This window comes from Notolepis coatsorum (genome assembly GCF_963971535.1).
Source record: "Notolepis coatsorum genome assembly, chromosome: 2".
Lineage (NCBI taxonomy): Eukaryota > Metazoa > Chordata > Actinopteri > Aulopiformes > Paralepididae > Notolepis > Notolepis coatsorum.
This window is the reverse complement of record NC_140166.1, coordinates 184,334,172-184,356,301: the sequence shown is the minus strand read 5'-3', so window position 1 is coordinate 184,356,301 and position 22,130 is coordinate 184,334,172. Positions and strand designations below refer to the sequence as shown.

Genomic DNA, 22,130 nt, shown 5'->3' with positions numbered 1-22,130 from the left:
TGAGAGACCGGTATCGAATCCAGCTGTCAGCGTTGCCTCCGGCTTGGGCCGGCCGTCATACTGACTCAATTGGCAGAGTCAGTGGGAGGGGAGTCGATGGGTGGTAATCTGGTCATTGTAAACAGCGACTCCTACAGGTCGGTCAGGGCGCCTGCACAGCAAGGACAGGAGATGTCAAGGGTAGTGTGAGCCTCCCACACGTTACACCTCGCCAATGAGAGTCCGCGCTGGCAGGTGAAAAGAAGTGGCTGGCTGATTCCGCATGTATCGGAGGGGACATGCGATAGATTCTTCAACCCTCCCTACGACCGACCAGTGGGGGGCACATGCGAGCAACGATCAAGACAGGGGAGGGGGGAATTGGCACAACTAAATTGGGATGGGAGAAAAAACAGAAAAAGAAGGAGAAAAAGTGTATTAAAAAAAAGAGAGAAATTGAGATCAATCAAGACTTTTTTTTCTCCAATGGTCAACTGTTCTGGAATGTACTTGAAAGTACTGCGTTTTACTTTTACCTCGAAAGAGCTTGAGTTTACAAAAGGTCCTTTACGCTATATATATATTATTCCTACAATTGCTGCACATGGGAGTTTGCTGCTTAAACGTATGTATAATGTATATTCATTGATTCACTCGTATACCAAAATCCATTTGAATTGAAAAATGTTGCTTTAATCGCATCAAATATTGATATGCGATTAAAATGTGATTAATTTCGATGAATTGACTATATTGACTAAATGTATAAAGTCTCAAATTAATTCGATTAAAATGTTTAATCGAGTCCCACCACTAGTTGTATTTGGTTGATGTGAAATGACCACAGATTGGACACTCCCATGTACATGTCAAAATACTTCCCAAAGGTCAGTGAATACCACGATCACAACACCAGAGGGAGCTCCACAAATCATGTTAAACCCAGATTCGGCTCAAATAAGGGACTAAACACGTTTCGCAATTATGCCACATCAATGTGGAACGCCCTACCCAAAGCTGTAAAGGAATGTGGATCACTACCCACTTTCAAAACCTCTCTCAAGGGACACCTACGGGAGACTGCAATTCAACACTGGCCCCTGTAAATATCCTAACCCAACCCCCTCCAATGTACAGTCATTTACCTAGTATGGTTTTGTCAATAGTCCAATGTACAATTTTGTTTGTTTGTACAGTGTCTCCCCCCCCCCCCCCTCAATGTACAGTTTTACTTGTTTATACAGTGTGCCCCCCCCCCCCCAACCACCTCCAATGTAAATTACCCAGTATGGTTGTCAATATCCCAATGTACCCAACCCCCCCCCACCCAACCTCCTCCAATGTACAGTCTCTACGTCAAATGTATATACTCCCTTTTCTTGACTCCTTCTGTATCACAAACAGTACTGTATTTGCAAATCTGGTATGTCATAAATGTATAGATGTAGCAGTACTGACTATCTGTATGTCATGTATGTCATATATGTCCTGATGAATTGAAAATGGGGGACCCTGATGTAAACAAGACGAAAGTCTTTCTCTGGTCTGCATCCCCTTAACAATTGTGTGTATTGAGCTGTACTGTATTGTACCCATTCTGCAATCTGTTAATAAAGTTTTCAATCAATCAATCAATCAATCAATCAATCAATCAATCAATCAATCAATCAATTCAATCAATCAATCAATCAATCTCCATTTGTCTCCATATACAGTGACCAAGTGCAGACGCATTGGGTAATTTAATACATTTAATTCATGTTACTTAAAAAACTAACTTAATTGTTATTTTGAAAGGAAAGGAATGTTGTACAAATTGTGATTAATTAAGTGCGTTCGGTGTCATTTGGTTTTAACATCCCCTTGTGTAGCCTACTTTATTTTATTGAGACCCAATTTCCCACAATCCTTAGCGTTATGGACAACAAAGATGGCGATTCCGAAGAGTAAATCCGAACGTGATAGGAATAGTCGAATGTAAAAAGAGATGAATTGAAAAAAGAGCGACAACCGGCACGGGCACTGCAGACAATATATTACACGGTGGTGCAATTGGAATATATAACATACTGTCGTAGCCAACAAAAAAAGCAAAATGCCTTCTCCAAAAGCTAAAAACGCTGGACGCAGTGGAGGAAGCCCGGTGCTCAGCAGCACCAATGGGCGTTACGACTTCATGCCGCTAAACCGAACCCCGCCACCGCACCTCCTCCAGCGGCAGGGCTCCGACCCAACCACCGCCCGGCTCCGCGCCTCGGAGAGCCCCACGCGGCGCAGGGGCTCGAGCTCGTCCACGGGCTCGGCGGCAGGGGGGCAGCAGGGGATGCCCGAAGAGGACTGTATGCGACTTAACCCCTCCTTCGTCGGGATAGCGCTCAGCTCCCTCCTCGCCATAGACCTGTGGCTGTCCAAGCGGCTGGGAGTGTGCGCCTGTGAGGACTCGTCGTGGGGCAGCATTCGCCCGTTGATGAAGCTCATAGAGATCTCGGGACATGGTATACCGTGGCTGGTTGGGACCGCATACTGTTTGTACAAAAGTGACAGTGCTGCAGGACAAGAAGTCATGCTCAACCTTTTCATGGGTAAAGACCTATTTCTATTATTGGCGGTTCTCTTTGTGGTCACTCAGTTGAGTCCTTTTCTCTGTAATAACACGGTTGGCAGTGGCACAAAGCATGCCTCTAGCTTGCGTTTGCATATCAAAGCAAGCCTGTGCAGCCCCACGGGCAGTTCGGTCAACATTTGAATATCCACCACACTCTTAAATGAGAGACAAGTTACCCTCCTATCTGTGACAGATTCTGTGATGTCACCTGGATGTAAAATCTGAGACCGCTCCATATGGGCACTGGCCATATAATTAATGGCAAATGCCGTATTAATGCGAAAAAGACTGGACCAGAATGTATAGCTTATTTGATTGTAAGAGCGCACACAGGACGATTTTCTGGCTCCAAAAAAGTCGGCTCTCTCCATTGATTGTTTATGGAACAGCATCCCAGTTTTTACATTTACCATTTACATCCCGCTGACCTCACAAATTTGAAGCAGGTTGTTGTCTCTAGTGATTTCTGGTTCTCAACAAATGACTGAACTGTTGCAGAGCACAGGAGTAACGTGAGTTATTGAAATGTGTGGAATTCCCCTTTAATGCGCTACTGAGCTGCACCAATGATGCAGCACTGCAACCCCCCCCCCACACACACACACACACGAACACACTCACCCACTCATTGCACTGAATAGAGCACCAAATTGAATGGAAATGCAGATACATTTTAATTGCACAATTTCTTCACAGGTAATGACAAAATATGATGGCAGTGACATCTCCATTTAGCCTCCTTGGGAAATACCAGGAAGTGGACCCAGAAATAGTCCCAGGTGAATGGGATTTTGCCATAGAACTATAATAAAAAATTATATAGACAAATGTAAATGTTAGCTTTAAATGCAAACCATATCAATCCCAATGTTGTACTCTTCTAGCAGGTTGTTATTTAAGATTATGAGGGTTGTACTGTGCCACGATTCCTAATGTTAATATATTACTCATTTGAATGTGTTTAAACATTTTAAATAGCAAAAAAAGGCAACCCTTATAATCTTATATCATAGCCTGCTAGATGAGTATAACCACCTTGGGATTCAAATGGTAAATAGTATACATTAAAACACCTGTGACAAAATCCCCTTCAGCCAAGACTCTTTCAGGGTCCACTTCCTAGAATTTACACACTCGGTTATCATGTACCTCCACCTCCTCTCTCACACACACACACACACACTCCGTTGTCATGTACCTCCACCTCCACACACACACTCAGTTGTCATGTACCTCCACACACACACTCAGTTGTCATGTACCTCCACCTCCACACACACACTCAGTTGTCGTGTACCTCCATCTCCTCACACACACTCAGTTGTCATGTACCTCCATCTCCTCACACACACACACACACACTCAGTTGTCATGTACCTCCACCTATACACACACACACACTCACTCAGTTGTCATGTACCTCCACACACACACACACACACTCACTCAGTTGTCATGTACCTCCACACACACACACACACACACACACACACACTCAGTTGTCATGTACCTCCATTAGGCATTTTCTTTCTAAAGTGGTTACCACTGGTTACCGGGGGTGACAGTGGCTCGGGAGGTAGAGCAGTCGTTTGGTAATCTGGAGGTTCCTGGTTCGATTCCCGAGCGGGCGGGCAGTGTGTCAAAGTGTCCTTGAGCAAGACACTTAACCCCTAATTGCTCCCAGTGAGCAGGTTGGCACCTTGCATGGTTGCCTCTGCCGTCAGTGTGTGAATGTGAGTGAATGGGTCAAATGTGAGGAAGAAATTGTAAAGCACTTTGGATAAAAGCTCTATATAAAAATGCATGCACCATTTACCAGTGGTTAACGTACAGGTAGCCATTTTAGAAGAGAGACAAACGTTCTGCGTAAGGCCTCCATTCAGCCACTCGCCGAACAACACGTCATGCATGGGAAGCACACGCATGCCGCATGCCACCCGCCGGTGAGCAGACATGACGGCGGTGTCTGGATGTCATGTGTTTTAAAAGTAGACCGCGCCTCCGCGGGGAGCAGCCTAGTGGGCAGCGGGGATCAGCTGTAAAGAACAGGGATCCTATATGGAGCAGGCGGAGAAGACAGCAGGGAAGATCAGGCGGGGAGAGGAGAGCGGGGCGGAGGGGAATGAACCGCTCTGAGCCATCTGAAATGATGACTACAATGCCCCCATTTCTCACAATAAGACCTTGTATTTAACCCTTTCACCGCCACGCTACAGAAGGTTAACTTTTTTTTTTTTAAACTTACATTTTTATTTTCATTTTTTCAACAACATACATGGACAACATTCATAGACAATACACAGTACATAAATTAAAACAAATAGACAAAAAATGGGTAAAGAAAAAGTGTGACATGGGTCCTTCGGTCCCTTCTACATTTGCATTATTTATTTACATTTTTATTCATTTCCTTGTATCCTTTTCAAACCTCTGTGATGTCGTTACTTCCCCTCCTGTATTCTTCCCATTTTCCCCATTTCCATTCAAACTTTTCTTCTTGCAGCCTCAGCAGATGTGTGATTCTCTCCATTTCCTGTATCCCCTCTACCAACTCTATCCATTGATCCTTTGTCGGCACTTCTACCTTGTACCACAGTTTAGTTAAAGCTTTCTTGGCTGCCACTATCAATATCTTAATCAAATATTTGTCTTCCCCTTGGATTCCTTCCTGTGACAGATTCCCCAAATACAACACTTGGCCTCCCTGGGGTATTTCGTATCCTATTATTTCATTTATTATCCCTCCTATCTCTTCCCAGTAGTGCCTTATCTTCTGACATCCCCAGAATATGTGTGTATGGTTCGCCCCTTCCTGTCCACACTCCCTCCAACATGTTTTCTTTGCTGGTGTGTAATTGCCCTGTATTTCTGGTGTTATAAAGTATCTAATTATATTTTTCCACCCAAACTCCCTCCATATCCTTGATCCTGTGGTTGTTTGTTGTGTCTTACATGTGTCATACCATTCCTCCTCTGTTATCTCTATTTCCAACTCTCTTTCCCACTTTTCTTTCACATACAATGTTGTATTTCCCTTACTGTCCATTATTGCCTGATAGAAGGTTAACCTTTCACTAACACTACAGTCCAGGGACCGAAACTAGAGAGCGCCACCCGCCATTGGCACTCAGTTTTTACGCTTGGCGCCTCCCACTGAGAGGTCTGACCGCCGTGTGGGCAATCAAATAGTCATGTGAAAACCGAAAATCATGATCCAATTCTTTAGCGGAGTTCTCACTCGCTGTCTCAGCACAGACATGCAGCGCACCGCGCACTGCTGCTGCTGCTCCTACCCCTCCCCACCTGTTTCTGTATGCCTGCATGTAAACAGAGGCTATTGCCTCACCGTGACGTTAGTCTAGTCAGTGTGGGACCTTCGTGAGATAACGTTAGCTACCGTTACAAAATGACCCAGTCAACTATTCACTTAGTTTAATACATGAGGCATTGTGTAACGTTATCCAGCCGGCTAGCTACGGATAGCTCCCGACATCAACAAATCCTCCAGCAATAGTCCAGTGCATAATACCTCCGTTGGCTAGGTAGCTCACTAGTCACTACGAAATGTTGCAGTAAACTAAATAGTTCACTGAGGCGTTGTCCCAACGCCATCCAGCAGTAGCTACAGATAGCTCCTGACATCAATGTCCTACAACAACATGCGTATTCGAGTCCCTGGCTTACATCGCATGAGTGAGGGCTGCTGAATAGGGTCCAGCTGTAGCTCAGGAGAATCCTTTTGCATGCTGAATGTAGCGTTTAGGGTCCAGCTGCAGCGCCGGAGAATCCTTGCTGGAGCTGGAGGCCACTCGAGTATACACACAGACAGTGGAGCTGTTTGCAGACAGCGAGGTGGCGATGTCTCGCAGATAACACAATCACAAGTATGATTATATAATATATATATTTTATTAAAAAAAAATTATATAAAATAATAACAAAAAAAGTTTTTATCAAAAAAAAGTTGGCAGGTAAGAAATATGCTTACTATAAATATGCGGGTAGATGGGAAGAATCTACCCGCCACTGGCCGGTGAGTCAAAAAGTTAATTTCGCTCCCTGCTACAGTCTGTTAATGGTCTTTAACCGTCTGTAGTGTGTTAGTGAAAGGTTAACCCTTTTGTAGAAATATATGCGTTTTGCAAGCTGTGTTTAATGAGTTTAGCGTACAATGGGAACATAATATTGCTTCCCGGCTGAGTAGGAGAGAGTAGGCAGAATACAGAGAGAAATGTCGGTTTACAAGGTTTTAGACTATGTTTACAATAAGAAAAATAATGTATACTGCTCTTCTCCTTTTAAAGCGCAGCAGGAAAGAAGGGCTGCAGGCTCCTCAGTGTAGATGGACAGGTGCTTTTTGGATGCATTTTTTTCAATGCATCAAACCTTTTGAATCCCAAGATGGTTGTACTCATCTTATCTAGCAGCATCTTGTTATTTAAAATTCCAATATAAAATTAATTTTAATGTATTTTAAACATTAAAAATCCCCATTTTCAAAAGTGACATATTTTTTTCCCACGGCGCGCAGGGAATGCCGGCGTGGGCTTATGCATGGCAAATTGTGGTCACTCATCCACTCACTCACTCATTCACAGACGATCTGGCGGAGACGTTTTGTGGGACACATGCACAGTAAGATAAGATAAGATATTCCTTTATTGATCCCCTTGGGGAAATTCGGTATTATAGCAGCATGGGGGAGGGGGGAGGGGAGGTACAGGTAGTAAAAGACATACAGGTACAGGTCGCAGAATTATAGTACAGTGGAGTAAAAATGTAAATAGAATAAAAAGGCAGTGTAAACAATATAACTCTGGACATGCGCATATGGGCAACAAGGTGCGAGATGGGGGTATGTATGCCCTAGGGCTGTCTTAAATACTTCGAAGCTTCGTTCGATGGGCATGGGATTCGAATATGAAAATAAAAATTTTTTGTGCACAATCAACTCTGCCTCTCTTTGTTAATTACAACAAGCAATGCTGTTTGTTATTTAAGATGAGGTTGGACTCTGCACTGACAGATTTGTGTTCATTGTGCTGCTTTTATAAAGCCTCAAATGACGGCTTACAATATTTCATGAAAGCGAAGTGTTTCGTTTGTCTAAGATTTAAAAAGGTTTAAACTTTACAGCACTGACAAAGTTGAACAAAGTGATGTACAAGTCCCACAACATTAAAAAAAAAAAAATTATAATATATATATTTTTTAATCTCAAAGCTTCGAATTAAAATCGAATCTTGGCCCCGAAGCTTCGAATTCCAAAAAGAAATAATTGAAGGTCAGCCCTAGTATGCCCTCTCAGTTATTTTGCCCTACAATAAATATAGTTGCAATATATAATCTAATAATCTAAATCTATTCTAATATATAATCTTAAAAAAAAACAGTGCTAAATATATGCAATATATAATCTAATAATTAGCTACCTGCTCTGGCACAGCACTACGAACACAGAGAGGTGCGACTAAGCGATGCCTTGAGGCTTGAGCTGCATCTCCCTAAATTATCCCCAGAACGCAATTGCGAGAGACATTAAAGATATAAAAACTGCCCACAGCTGCTACAGACGGTTAACCGGTCTGTAGTGTGGTAGTGAAAGGGTAGTGTGGTAGTGAAACGGTTAACCATTTGGTAGTGTGGTAATGAAAGGGTTAACACGCATACCTTTTGTAAAAAAGAATTGAGGAGCCAAGGTGTGCTAGCTTGAATTGTGTGTGAGTGAATGGTCGTTTACGTTAACATTCTCGGCACTGAATATAATAGTTGCGCCGTGGCTCTGGACGGTTTCATGCTTGTTATTATTGTAGGGTCCACTTTGTGGGAATTTGTCATGTACCTCCCACATAGCTGTTTCACCCACCTCCTTCATGCTAATCTTTCTCCCTTGATACTACATGTATCCGTCTCTCATGCCTCTTAATCTGCTCCACCTGCACTCCTGCCCCCCTCTCTCCTGCACTCCTGCCCCCCTCTCCCCCCCTGTGTAACCCGCCCCTCTTTGACACTCATAGACAACCTGGTGATAAATGTATGCATGATTGTGAAGAGGAATGGTCCAAGGTACTCTGTCTCATGGAGAAAGCCTCACTGCCAATCTGAAACCATATTATGAAAATACAAGGCTTGTTATTTAGAAACACTAGATGGATCGATGGTGGTTATTACAGTGGAGCAGCTAGCCTGAAGGAGCCCCTGGCCAGTAGAGTCATGAAATATTTACCAATTAAGCTTCCCTCTGAGTGCAACTAATGCCGTCCAGTGGCTTTCTGTTGGATGAGTACACAGCAGGTGGTGGATGCGGTCTATCCGCGTGTCTGTTCTCGGTGTGTTTCTGTTGGATGAGTACACAGCAGGTGGTGGACGCGGTCTCTCCTCTTGTCTTGAGCTCGGTAGTCCTGTACATCACGTCACCTGCCCAGCACCTTGTCTTGAGCTCGGTAGTCCTGTACATCACGTCACCTGCCCATGCAGCAGCTCAAACCAAACATGCTATTTGTGTGTGCAGGGCTGTACGCTAAGCTTTTTCACTAGGGGCACACTTGCCCCTAAATGAGAAATTTAGGGGCAAAAAATATTTTTTAGGGGCAAATTTTTAAATAACAATTTTACCATTATTTATATCGATTGTTTTTGATTTAAATTTTTATTTTATTTTATATAATTTTTTTTTAATAAAATATATATATTATATAATCATACTTGTAGTTGTATTATCTGCGAGACATCGCCACCACGCAACAAGTCTAAATGCTCGCTATATGCAACCAGCTCCACTGTCTGTGTGTACTCGAGTAGCCTCCAGCTACGGCCAGGATTCCCCGGAGCTGCAGCTGGACCCTATACTGTAGCCTCCAGCTACGGCCAGGATTCTCCGGCGCTGCAGCTGGACCCTATTGACTATATTCAGCGTGCCCTCAGCTAGAATACGCATCGACTCAGTGTTATAACTTTTAAGACATTGATATCAGGAGCTATCTGAACGATTTAGTTTAATGGGACGTTTCGTTTTGAACAGTAAGCTAACGCGAGCTATCATGCACTACTAGACTTACTGGAGCATTTGTTGATAGCTATCAGTAGCTAGCCGGCTGGCAGGCTCACCGAGGTCCCAGTGTCCCACTAGAGACTAGTGTTTACAACAGCCACGGGTGCGGGAGGGAGGAGGAGCAGCAGACGCCGCAGCTCTCTCCGTGTGTCTGAGTTCAGTTCAGTTCGGCTCACTATAGGAGGTTGAACGCGTCGAAAATATGAAGCAATACTAACTTTACTTTTCTTCATAGCTAAATCAGACAGTCAGACAGTCAGCCAGTCTATCAGAGTGAGTGCTCAGTCGATTGTTCCCGCTGATCATACCTGCTGAGTGCTCACTGCTCAGCTCGCGTGAGTGACGTCATCGCGTCATCACACGCCTTGGATAATTTAGGAGTGAAATGCGAATGCAAGGCTTGAAAGCAGTACTCGCAAGCCCGCCCCCAGATAATATTTACCAATCGCAACGGCCAATTAAAGGGGAAATTCGCGACGATATCATCGCAGTCTACAGCCCTGGTGCGGGTGTATACTAGTGATGTGACGATTCATCGATTTGCATCGGTGCGCCCGCATACACATTCACGATGCAAGTGCACCGGTGGAATAAGTCCGCGTCGGCAAAATGTCAGGCTGAACTCGCGATGCATCTTGTTGTAGCGTCTTTGCATCGGTCAAAAACCGATGCATTGATATAATTTCCTCTCATCCACTTATCAGCAGTGCACTGTGACTGCACACACACACACAGCAGATACTATTGCTTTGCTACTACATAAGGCGAGAGCCGCGTCACAGTTATCAACAAACAGTGGAAGTCGAGGAGACATGAATAGAATTGCTCAACATGCTAACGCTAGTAGCCTCTGGCTAACGCCAGTTAGCCGTTCAGCTAACGCTAAACTAGTGTCTAACTAAAGTGACTGCAACACAGTAACATTAGTGAGGAGGGGGGGGGGGGTATATTCAAGACGCTTGACAACAGGGGTTCAAAGATAACTTCACATTTATTGGTTATTCATTTCTTAATTATATCGCTTCATGCAATCCATCCAGGCTAGCCGGCTGCCTCCGTGTTGTTGACATTTGCTACGGTCGCATCCTAGTGACCTAGTCTAGTGTGAGACATCATCAACTGTCGACGGCCGCTCAGACGGGGAGGGGCTCTCTCTCTCTCTCTCTCTCTCAAACTGTCAAAAGACAGTTTATGCAAAAGTCTTCTTAGGCACCCAAGAGTTTTTAATTATATAAATTGTCTTACAGTAGATTATTTTATTTTTAATAATAATATAAGCTGCATAAGGAATACAACCAAATCCTCTGTCATACCATAAAATTGTATTATTTATTATTATTATTATTTTGCATCGTGTTGAATCGCATCGTATCGCCCCGAATCGCATTATGTTGAATCAAATCGTATCGAATCGTATCGTATCTCAACAGGGGGTGAATCATATCGCATCGCATCGCCCGGTGCTTCAAATGTATCGTTAATGTATCGTATCGTTGGCACCGTATCGAGATGCACATCGCATCGGCCTCAGTGAGGAGATGCACATCCCTAGTGTATACGCCACGTGCATGCGTGTGTACGTCTGTATGCACTAGGGCTGGGTTAAAAAAATCTATTTCCCGACTCTGAATCGATCATTTGAATTGGTGATTGATTATCGATTCATAAAATCCCAAGATCGATCTTAAAAAAAAAAATAATAATATATATAATTTGTTTCATCCCCCAATTTTGTCTTTATGCCAATTCCCTTCCTGGTCGTTGCACGCATTGCCCCACTGTCGGTCTGGGGAGGGTGTAGACCAGTGGTTGGCAATTAAGTTTGGCCTTGGGATAGGCATTTTCCATTGGTTTTCCCAGCCCACGTGACCATTTCTAGCATTTCCATTGGCTATAGTGACATAGATAATGATTGTGGAAATACAACAAATCTACGAAACCACTTACTGAGACATCACCCAGACGTGACATATGCAAAAGCCAATGTTCCAATAAAAAGTACATTCATGTAACTGCTTGAGAGTAAATTCTTAACGTAAACATTGATATTTTTAACAATGCAACATGTTAGAGGGTTCCTTGAACCATTAAAATGTTATAGCATTGAATCGAATTTAATCGGAACCCTAATCGTTTTGGGAAATCAGTGGCGAATGCGATACTCAGCCGTAGTATGCACCTGTGTGTGCATACTGACCGCTGTCTGACAGTAGAGCAGTTAAAGCTTTATCAGTGTGTGCACATGTTCAGAAGGGGAGGGCAAATGCCAGCTGCTCCTGTAAAGTGGAGCAGAATCCCACCTCACGGATGAAAAGACTCTCTCTCTCTCTCTCTCTCTCTCAGATCCATGTACAGAAACTGACGACGGCATGAACAAAATGCAAATTATGCAACAATAAAAAATTAAAAAAAAGCAACAAGCATATCGCATTCACTTATCGCATGAGTATAGTATAGGTCGGGGGAGGGGAGCAAGTCGCGGAATGCATTAAAACCACCGTGCCTGGAGCACAGACCTCGATGCTGCTGAAACTGAACAGGACCGCCGCTATGTACGATATACATGACAAATACTGTAGCATCTTCTGGGTTTTTTTTTTTTTTTTTCAAATCAGTTGTGAAATAGTCACTTTTGGTGAGTTGTTTCTATACAATTCACTTATATGACATTTAGGTATGATGACACAGGACTACAAAAGCATTTAGTATAGAAATGTGTCAACAGACTAAAGCAAGGACCCACAATATTTTGCATACAAATTATGCTGAGCACGACAGAATGTAATATCATAACTGTCTATTATTTTTCTTGCAATTGAGCCAATTTTCCTTTTAGGTACGGTTTTGAGGTGTGTGTGTTCAACAGAATGTAGTATCAAAAATATGTTCACAAAAAGTATGGGTTACTGAATGCTGAACTGCACTGTTATAATCACTAAGCCATTGTAAGACCTTACCTGTGTCCCTGTATCACTTGTCTCTGCTGCCCTTTGACAAAAAAACATCCTCCATTTTCCATTTTCCTTATTTCTTTCTGGCGGCATATTTGAGTTAGTCACCTAGTAAAAGTCACCTAGTAAAAGTGAGATAATTGACAATATCAAAACATGCTAGGGCTGTACCGAATAGTTCGAAGCTTCGTTCATAAATGTTGACATTCAAATTCTAAATCAACATTAGAATTTTAAATTGTATTGATTTGCCAAGGTATGGCGAGTGCCATACCTTGCCATACCAAAACGACGCCCCTGGGGCACATAGCCGCGGGAAGTAGGGGTGCTGAGGGAGCGGCAGCACCTCCACCTCCAGGTGCAGCACCCCCTCGCGGCACGAACGGATATTGATGCAAAATAAAAATGTAATTGGGGTAGGGGAATAAAAGAATATACGCCTATTTTAGAAAATAAATATTCTTAATTCACATTTATACTAGTGTATACAGCCACCACGTGATACAATGCAGCAAGATACAACGCATTTCTTCCCGGCCAGGGAGGGGGGGGCTGCGTGGTCGGCACAGCGCCCCCTACCAGGGTTAGAAAAGAAAAAAAAAAATTCAATGGCTTTTTTTTGCCCCCCTTAATTGATTTTCGGGGACTTTTTTTTGTATTTCGGGGGCACAACATTTTTATAATGAAAATTAACAAAGATTATAAAACATTGTTGACACTTTTTTTTACAGTCTTCGTCCCTATGTTTGATAACGTAATGTTAATGTCTCCATATATAGGGCTCTACGCTAACCTTTTTCCCAAGGAGCACATGTGCTCCTAAATAAAATGTTAATAAATAAAATTTAAATACAAATTTAGGAGCACAGAAATTTAGGAGCAGAGTGACAATTGTTCAAGTAACACACACACACACACGATGTGTGACATGGCTTGGTTTCATGTTTTGAGGTACCTTCAATTATCTGTAAATAATACATACATACTCTATCTAAATAGATTAAATATGATTGTCCCTGAGGGCAAGTTGTGTTGTTGTCAGATCGATCAATGAAATACGTTGCGCGCTCAGCGCTGTGGAATGAAGGAAATGCGCATCAGGATCATTTGGATGTTATTCTTTGGAGTTGTGTTACAAATGGAACGGTCTTTCCCCGCCGAACACAAGTTAAGATTAAGATTAAGATTTGTTTATTAAGGACAATGCAAATTAATGAACATCATTTACATGTGTATGCATAACATCACAGCATGATAAGGACGTAAATATGCCGGGAATAGCACAGGGCTAATTTCCACCCGTAGTCCTAACATAAAACAAACACAAAACGGACCATACAACGTTCATTCATAAAAACTGACATCACTGACATGACCACACTAACATGACATTCAGTCAGTACAACATCACTAACATCCCTAATGAGTGCATATTTGGCTGTCTAACAGCCATTTCCTGAGTTGGCCCTTAAAGGTGGACAGGGTGGGACATTCCCTTAAGGGGACCGGAAGGCTGTTCCATGTTCCACTTCCCTTTATCGATAGACAATTTTTGCTGAAGGCGGTCTTTCTAAAATGGACCTCACAATCCCCTCTGGTGTTTGATCTAGTGGCTAATCCAGTGTTCCTTTTCTCGTGGATAAACTCCAGGTTACACAGGTCGCGCTATCAGATGCTTAGCTTGCTAACGTTAAGATAGCAGTGTAACTTAATGTTACACAGCACTATGCATGCTTGCTGAAAAGCAGAGCTCTCTGTCTGTCTGTCTGTGTTCGCACCTCTCAAGCACTGTAACACGCAGCGGGCCCCGCCTCCCTCCCTCCTTGCATTCCACCCAAAAACTGAATTTCAGTCCAGTTTCTTAACTATTAACAGCGGAGCTGTTTTGTAATCTTCACTCTGCAAGTAAATGATTTTTCCGGTTCGCACACACACATATTATTAGGGCCAAATACGAGGGAAATGCTCGCACTGTAGAGCATATATATAATTATATATATAATTAGTAAACTGTCGGGGGCTTTTATTGCCCCCCTTAACTGATTTTCGAGGGCATTTGGTCAATTTTCGAGGGCATTTTGCCCCAAGCCCCCGTTAATTTCGAACCCTGCCCCCTACTCAAAACATCTTCCTGCTGGTATGATGGGGCACTTCCACCGCAAGCACAGAGGTTCAGCAGCGCATCTGCGTTTTCCATGTACGCCACACATGGTGCATGATGGGAGCGGCACAGCGAGGGGTTGGTGTGGCTCGTTCTTCGGAGCGAAGTTAACTTGGTTTTAACTTTGCGGCAAGTACATCCAGCCAAAGTGGCGCGCCTGACTCTTTCAGATCAGAAAATTCAGATCAAACTAAATTGTAGATCAAACATGAATCAAGATCCAGTAATTGCATAGCCTGTCTAAAATGTTGTCAGAAACATATTCTAGTGAACCCTTTAGGTGGAAGAAGATGAAGAGCAGGCTCGAGGTGTTACCATCACGTTGGTGCAATATTGTGTATTTGTCTATTCTCAGTGTTTGCTCTTTGGCTCATCACCTGCTGTCCTTGGCTTGGATGTGTGTTCATGCTCCTATTTGTTCCCAATTAACTCAGCAAACATGTTACCTCAGCCTTGTTTATCTGTCGACCGCCAGGCTCTTCTGTTGGCTCGACACAGGAAGTTGTGAAAACATCAGATGCCCGTGCTTAGACATTGTGTTGCAGGTTACGTGCAAAACTACCAATCAGGAGATGGGTTTATTAAAGATGAGCAAAATGACGGTTATTATTATGCTACCCCTTACGTTTCTACAGTCTGTATAAGGTGTGTATATGTGACTTAGGCTCATCTTATTAGACCCCCCCCCCCCCCCCCCCCCCCCACAACATCCCACTGGTTTAAAAAGAAAAGTTAAAGCTAAACCATCTATCTGGTTTTCCACCATGTGGATGACACTGCCTGCTTCACACAGTCTGCAGTAGTGATGCACGCACTTCTCAACCGCTGTGTTCAGGGCAGGCGACAGCGACACCGCCTGTCTGTCCTCATTGACGATTCTCGAGAATGTTTTTTTCTTTCATCTGACTTATATACGCCACATTTACCCCAAATTGTCTTCCACGCCTACTTAAACATGTGATTTACAGATGTTGGGGGACTCGAGTCGAATCGCAAATTTGAGGATGTGTGACTTGTTTGAATAACTAATAAAAATACTCGACTTGACTTTGTAGATCAGAATTAAGTAACAAACATGTATCCCAACTGGCATGTATCCTGAGTCCCGCCTAACTAAAGCTTGCCTAGTCTTGTTTGACAAATAGGTGACTGGTACAGGCTCTGTATAATAAATAAATAATCCCAATGAAAGGCAAGTAGTGATGAAGTAACATCATCCTTCTCATAATTAGATTTATTTTTTAAATAGTGGTTAGGACACAAGATCTGGGCTCCAAAGATAACTGCAGGATATTACACTGTTATGGAATATTGTTATACTATATTTATTATCCACTGTTGATACCTTTGTTTATCTATATTATTAAATGGCTTCGTAGTATCTGTTTGATTATGCCTGTTTGCGTGGATGTGTTTGCATCGTCTGTGTGGTGCCCAATCCTTTGTCTGATTATGTTTGATTTAGTTTGTTGTCTTTGTGCGCCCAGGTCTATGCACACAGTTCCTGGTGGCTGCTAACACCGTTCTGTTCTCCATCTATCTCTCCACCCTCCTTCCTTCCTTCCTTCCTCTCCCAGGCCTGCTGTTGGACCTGGTCCTGGTCGGCATCGTCAAGGCGGTGGTGCGTCGGCGCCGGCCGTCCCACAACCGCATGGATATGTTCGCCACCTTCTCCGTGGACCGCTACTCCTTCCCCTCCGGCCACGCCACCCGCGCCGCCATGTGCGGGCGGTTCCTCCTCGCCCACCTGGTGCTGGCCGCCCCGCTACGGGTCCTGGTTCTGCTGTGGGCCAGCCTGGTGGGGCTGAGCAGGGTTCTGCTGGGTCGCCACAACGTGACGGATGTGATGTTTGGGTTTTGGATGGGTTACTGCCAGTACAACCTGGTGGAGCTGCTCTGGCTCTCTCCTCAAGCCCTGGAAGGGCTGCTGGAAAGTTGGCCTGAGGTGAAGGCCTGAGGTGGAGGCCCGGACAGGAATGTTGGGAGCATGCGGTGGAGACGGAAACTGGCATGGGCATTTGGACCGGGGTCAAGTGACTGAGGCACTTCTACTATTTCTTTAAACACGCAACCTTCCTCCCAATCCATGGAGGATACACTCACCTAAATCTAGGGCTGGGCAATTACCGGTAATCACATTTTATTTTCAATTACGATTTTGCCTTTTAACGATTATGACGGCAAGGTAATCGACTTTTAGCCAGGTCATGTTTTAGTTTTTCAGTTGACTTATATTTGAAGTTCAAGGAAATCCACTGTTAAAAAGACATTAAATGCGTCTTTAAATATATTTAAAAAAATGTATTCTATAAATGCATGATATTTCCAAAATCCGAGTAAATAGTGATAAATAATCACAATCTCAATATTGACCGAAATAATCGTGATTATGGTTTTTGCCATAATCAAGCAGCCCTACCTAAATAGTCAGTTTGTTAGGTGGTATTACTGTACTCGTCATGAGGAGGCTATTGAAGAGACTTGGAACTCCCAAGAGAACAAAAATAGAATGGTACATAGACCAGAACAATCCTTGAATGAATGAATGAATGAATGAATGAATGAATGAGAACTTTATTTAACAGATTTATACTTCTGGCTTTACCTGTAACTGTACATCCTCACTTCAAAGAGATGCGCATGAACATTGTTTGTTAAAGATTCAGTACAATGAAAATAGTGTTTTTCAATCGAATTGCTTTTTTACAAGTATGTAATATTACCAAAATGTTTAGAACTGTTGTGAAAATGCTAATTAAAGCCTGTTGATGTCTATCCCCCTGGATATATCAACAGAATCAAGCCATTTCATATATCCAATCTGCTTCCTTGAAGATATTGAATATATTGCATAATGTACTCGGGTTACCCTGATTGGCCCATCAGTCACATCTTAGCTGAGTGGTTCTTATAGTGTCTAATGAACAGAGAGCCACGCCTACTGAGAGTTGGCTGTGCACAGATAGGGTGCACTAAAACACTAAATATTATACACCTGAAGCTGAAAATATGACACTCGTGCCATTAACATCCCACAATAAGCAATGTATGACTGAATAAAAAAAATCATTGTACTGGATCTTTTAAGTTAAAAAGAAAGAAAGGGAAAGAAAACATCCATGTATCCACACACAAACAAGATGTCTTGATACATGAGACCCTGGATTGCAGAAAAACTAAATCTAAACTATGGCACTGTTAGCTCTCTCAGCTAATGGTGGGTTCAGTACTAGGCAGGGGGCGTGGGAGAGGGTGTTGGTTTACCCCCGTTTTAGTTTTCTCCGCAATATGGGATCCTGAATGTGTTTTAAGTGAGAAAAATTATGTAACAGTCAAACAGTGATCTCTTCTACACAGGGAAAAGCGGGATGGTTAATTAGTGCGGCCGTTAATGTCTGCAGGGCACTCCGGAGGCTCCATGGGAGCTGTTATTCTGCTGTGAAATAGATGGTATAGGCCTTGATGATAAGACTGTTTTCTAAATGGATTTAAAAGTCGCATGCTCAATATATATATAGACCTATCACTAAATGTCATGGAAAAAGAGAGGCTTTATACTTATTGCCATTCATGTTTCACAACACCTGTCCATGAGGACATACTTGGTTTCTTCATTCATCAGAAGAGTGTGTGTGGGGCTGTGCATGTCATTTCCCCGCAATAGCTAGTTATATAGCTGTTGAACCCGCTGAAAGAACAGTAGGTAAACCCCGAAAAGAAAGTTATCGATGGCTACATGATAGCAGCTAGGTTCCTATCAGCATAAGGGTTCAAATAAGGACTCTGTAGATGTTTGAATGAGGATAACTGTTGGATTAGTTGTGTAAAGGTACTTGTGGCCCCCCGCAAAAGTTGATCAATTATTGGTGAATAATTAAAGGCGTTTTTATTGCTGGTAGTAGTCGGTAGACAAAGAAGAACCGTTTGTCTTTGAAGAAATACTTTCTAAATACATGATGAGGCAGGCAGATGGCCAGCATTGTACAGTATGGGTTCCTGTGATCATGGTCTTGGTTGAGATGGCATTTGGCAGAGGCTATAATCCATGTAGGGAAGAAGTGTGTTAACAGCCAAGACTTTGCAGTGCTACAAAACATCCTGCTCTTGCTGTCGGACAAGAGGAAAGGCAAAGAGACGTTGTGTTGATGTGGTCGTTCTTTGTGACCTAATATCCAGGCACTGAATGATGTCTTGTGCCCAAATGTATCGTCACAAATCTGGCCTTGGCATGTTCCATTTCTTACAAGCAGTAGGTTTGATCATCATTAATGTTTATCCATATTCACTTGCATTGGCGTGTGTGTTGTGTGATGACATTGTGTATGAAGAACCAACTTTAAGGTTTTGCACGATTTAACATTCAGTGACGCCAGTGGTCAAGATGTTGTAACCTGGAGTGGAGTGCTTGCCTCACTGTGACCGTAGCACTGTCATAAAGGTTGTTGACCCTTGTGTGAGTGTTTGGGGAGAGCGTGAGGGTTGCGTGCTTTGTACCGTATCCTTAAAGCAATATGTGACTAGTCTAACATCCGTAGTTTGCGGGAATATGAACCCGTGCAGGTTAATCAGTTGTCTGTCGTCCAACATCAACTGTCCTACTTTCCCAGCTGATGCCATTTGCGTCCATCGAGGTTGTTTTGCTCATTATTCTGAAAGAAAGTGTAATTTTAAAACATACACACTTAAAGGGGCACTTCACCAAAAAAACAATGCTGATTTATTTTGTACATAATCTCGCACACGTCCAAAGCTCCTGTTAATTACAGCTAAATTAAATTAAATTACAAGGTAGCAGTCCCTATAAGTACATGGTATTGCAATCTACGTCATTTCTTGGTCCTGTAAGTGTAATTAACGCAACACAAGGATTCAATGTTCCCTGATGACATCACTGGTGGGTGGTGGCCATATCCAAACTCATTTACTCTCAATAACTGTCAAACTAAATTAATGTGTGCAAAACTGTTACGTTTTTGGATGTGTGTGAGATTATGTGTAAAATAAATCAGCATTGTTTTCTGGTGAAGTGCCCCTTAAATTAAGGATTGTTCTTTGTCATCTCCTCATAGTAATTTCACTGAAATATGAAAATATGAGAATCGTAAAGAAATCCTCAATGCTGGTGGGAGATACAAATTCCAGGAGAAGCTAACGTCATAGAGATTAACAGAGATTCAGTTTATATGGAGTTACATTGTACCCTTTAGAAATATGGCTTCAAGGGGGAATACCACACTAAATATGTTTCAGGCGGGTTATCCATATGCTCCAGGACAGTTCGGTATAAGTTAAAGATCCACTAATTATAATTTGGACCTTGTAGACGCAACAGTTACAATTAGTGGTCGAGTGCACACAGTCCTCATTTCAGATGATTGAGAATACATTTTTGGGAGGATTGAAAATCCCAGTGCATCCGAGGACCTCGTAGACCAGAGTCTTTAGCCTTTAGAAAGAGGGGATCACATGCAACATAAAGCTGGTCAGATGACACACTCGCATGGTGTGCTATGCACCTCTATCCACTGACCCATGAAGCACCACATCGTATGTGTGTATTCTCAAATGGAGCGGTGTTCCCCTGTTACAGCCCATTCCTAACTATACTTCTGCTGCTATATGTACATCCTTTGTGCACGTCTCTAGTCTCTTGGAGTTAACTGCTGAACACTGGCCATCTCTCGTCTTACCTGCTTCTCCTCGCTGTGCGCTTTCTGTTTTAGAGAGGAGTAGACTGCTGTAGTGTGAGTGTGCACACGCCACCCACTCAACCATCTCCACTTTGATTAAAAATGGAGAAGCTATTTCCCTCTTTCAATTTCTCCTGCAGCTCTCCACTCTCTCATCCTCCTCTCTCCTCTTCAGTACCTCCTCGTCCAGTTCCCCTCAAACCCCCCCCCCCCCCCCCCCCATCTCACTCCCCCATCGGTATTTCCTTCAGGAGAGACCAACTGAATTGCATCATCTTCAGCCTCCCTTCTAATGAAATGCCCAGAAAAGCCTCTGCTTAAATGACAGTCAGATCTACTGTACAGTACAATACATTCCCTCTGTTGTAAACCAGAGCTAAACATGTTGCACATGAGCACTGATTTCCATGTCCGTATAATTTTTGTTTGTTTGTCTGTCGGATATGTGCATCTACAGAGATTTCTCCCGCTCTGTGGACAGGCCTGCATTTGGAACGGTTTCATGACCTGTTTTGATTGATTTGATTTGACATCTTTATTTAAGGTAGCGTGGCTGCAATTACTTCAGAGGCTAATCTGAACTGAGAAAAGCGAGTAATAATCGAGACTGTCCCTGAGTGCACGTATTTCCTCACAATTTTATTGTAATGACCTCATGCTGTGCATTTTTGCAATAATCGACCAGCGCTCTTCCCGGTACAGGCTCTGACCAAGTTCAGTTACCTTGAACATGCAATAAAGACGTATGTTTATTTTTGCATTTGATCAACTCTCGTGGATTATCTACAAGATTGCAGCCCATTCCCAAAGCAGCCTGTATAGGCGGATGTATTGGAATTGTGTTGCTAGAGAACAGCTTGGACTGCAGTCGATTTCCCGTTGCAGTGTTCGCCATCATCAACGACCGACAGGAGATCAAATGGAGTCCAGTTAGATATGTTTATGTCATCAAGTTGAAAGCAACTGTAATACAGTCCAGACTGCTGGAACACCACAACTGTGCAACTCCACAGTCCACACAAACATTGAGACAGCTGCTTCACCATGCGCCCCTTTCACCAGCTCTTTGCTATGATATAGAACTTTTAATATATTGTTGTGTGTTTATTGTCCTATAATCCTCACTCTCTGAAGTATGAAGTCAAATGTATATACACATTCCTGTACGGTTGTTTCAATACACTGTGTAATGTGCAATGGGGTTGATTGTGGTAGCAATTATTGCTGTTTAATATTACTTGGGTCGGGGAGGTTTTCTCCTCAATGGTTGCACTGTAATTATGTATATTTTAATAAAAGAAAAACGAGAAAAAAAACGAAAAATAAATAAAATCAGATACAGAGACATTTATACCTGCTGTTAATAATTTATTGCCATGAAAAAATGTATGCCATGTATTGTATATGCGTTTTATATACCTATGCGTTTTATAAATCCATGAGTTTTATATACCCATGCACATATACATGGGTTTATAAAACACAAAAATACATGGGTATATAAAACACTTGGTAGAGTATAGATGGTTGAGATGGTGTATGAGATTCTGTGCAAAAAGAATCTGCATTGTTTTTTGGTGAAGTGCCCCTTTAACACATTGGCGGCCATTTGGATGCGTCTAAAATCACTGTAAACGGCCAGCATATGTAAACAGACTTGCACAGTCCGTGGGGCTGTTTGTAGAGCTAAATC

General features: G+C 42.8%; 1 protein-coding gene across 1 annotated transcript; it reads left to right on the top strand.

Annotated features, from left to right (window-relative positions):
* Positions 1–1,925: 1,925 nt before the first annotated feature.
* Positions 1,926–21,774, top strand: plpp6 (phospholipid phosphatase 6). The gene is made up of 2 exons (XM_084309233.1): positions 1,926–2,561; positions 16,325–21,774. Exons 1-2 carry the CDS (start codon positions 2,075–2,077, stop codon positions 16,702–16,704), a joined length of 867 nt encoding a protein of 288 aa, XP_084165359.1. The 5' UTR covers positions 1,926–2,074; the 3' UTR covers positions 16,705–21,774.
* Positions 21,775–22,130: the final 356 nt, after the last annotated feature.

Coding starts and splice junctions, on each gene's coding strand:
- plpp6 (XM_084309233.1), top strand. CDS start 2,075: ATGCCTTCTCCAAAAGCTAAAAACGCTGGACGCAGTGGAGGAAGCCCG. Junction 2,562..16,324: donor CATGCTCAACCTTTTCATGG/GTAAAGACCTAT, acceptor TTCCTCTCCCAG/GCCTGCTGTTGGACCTGGTC.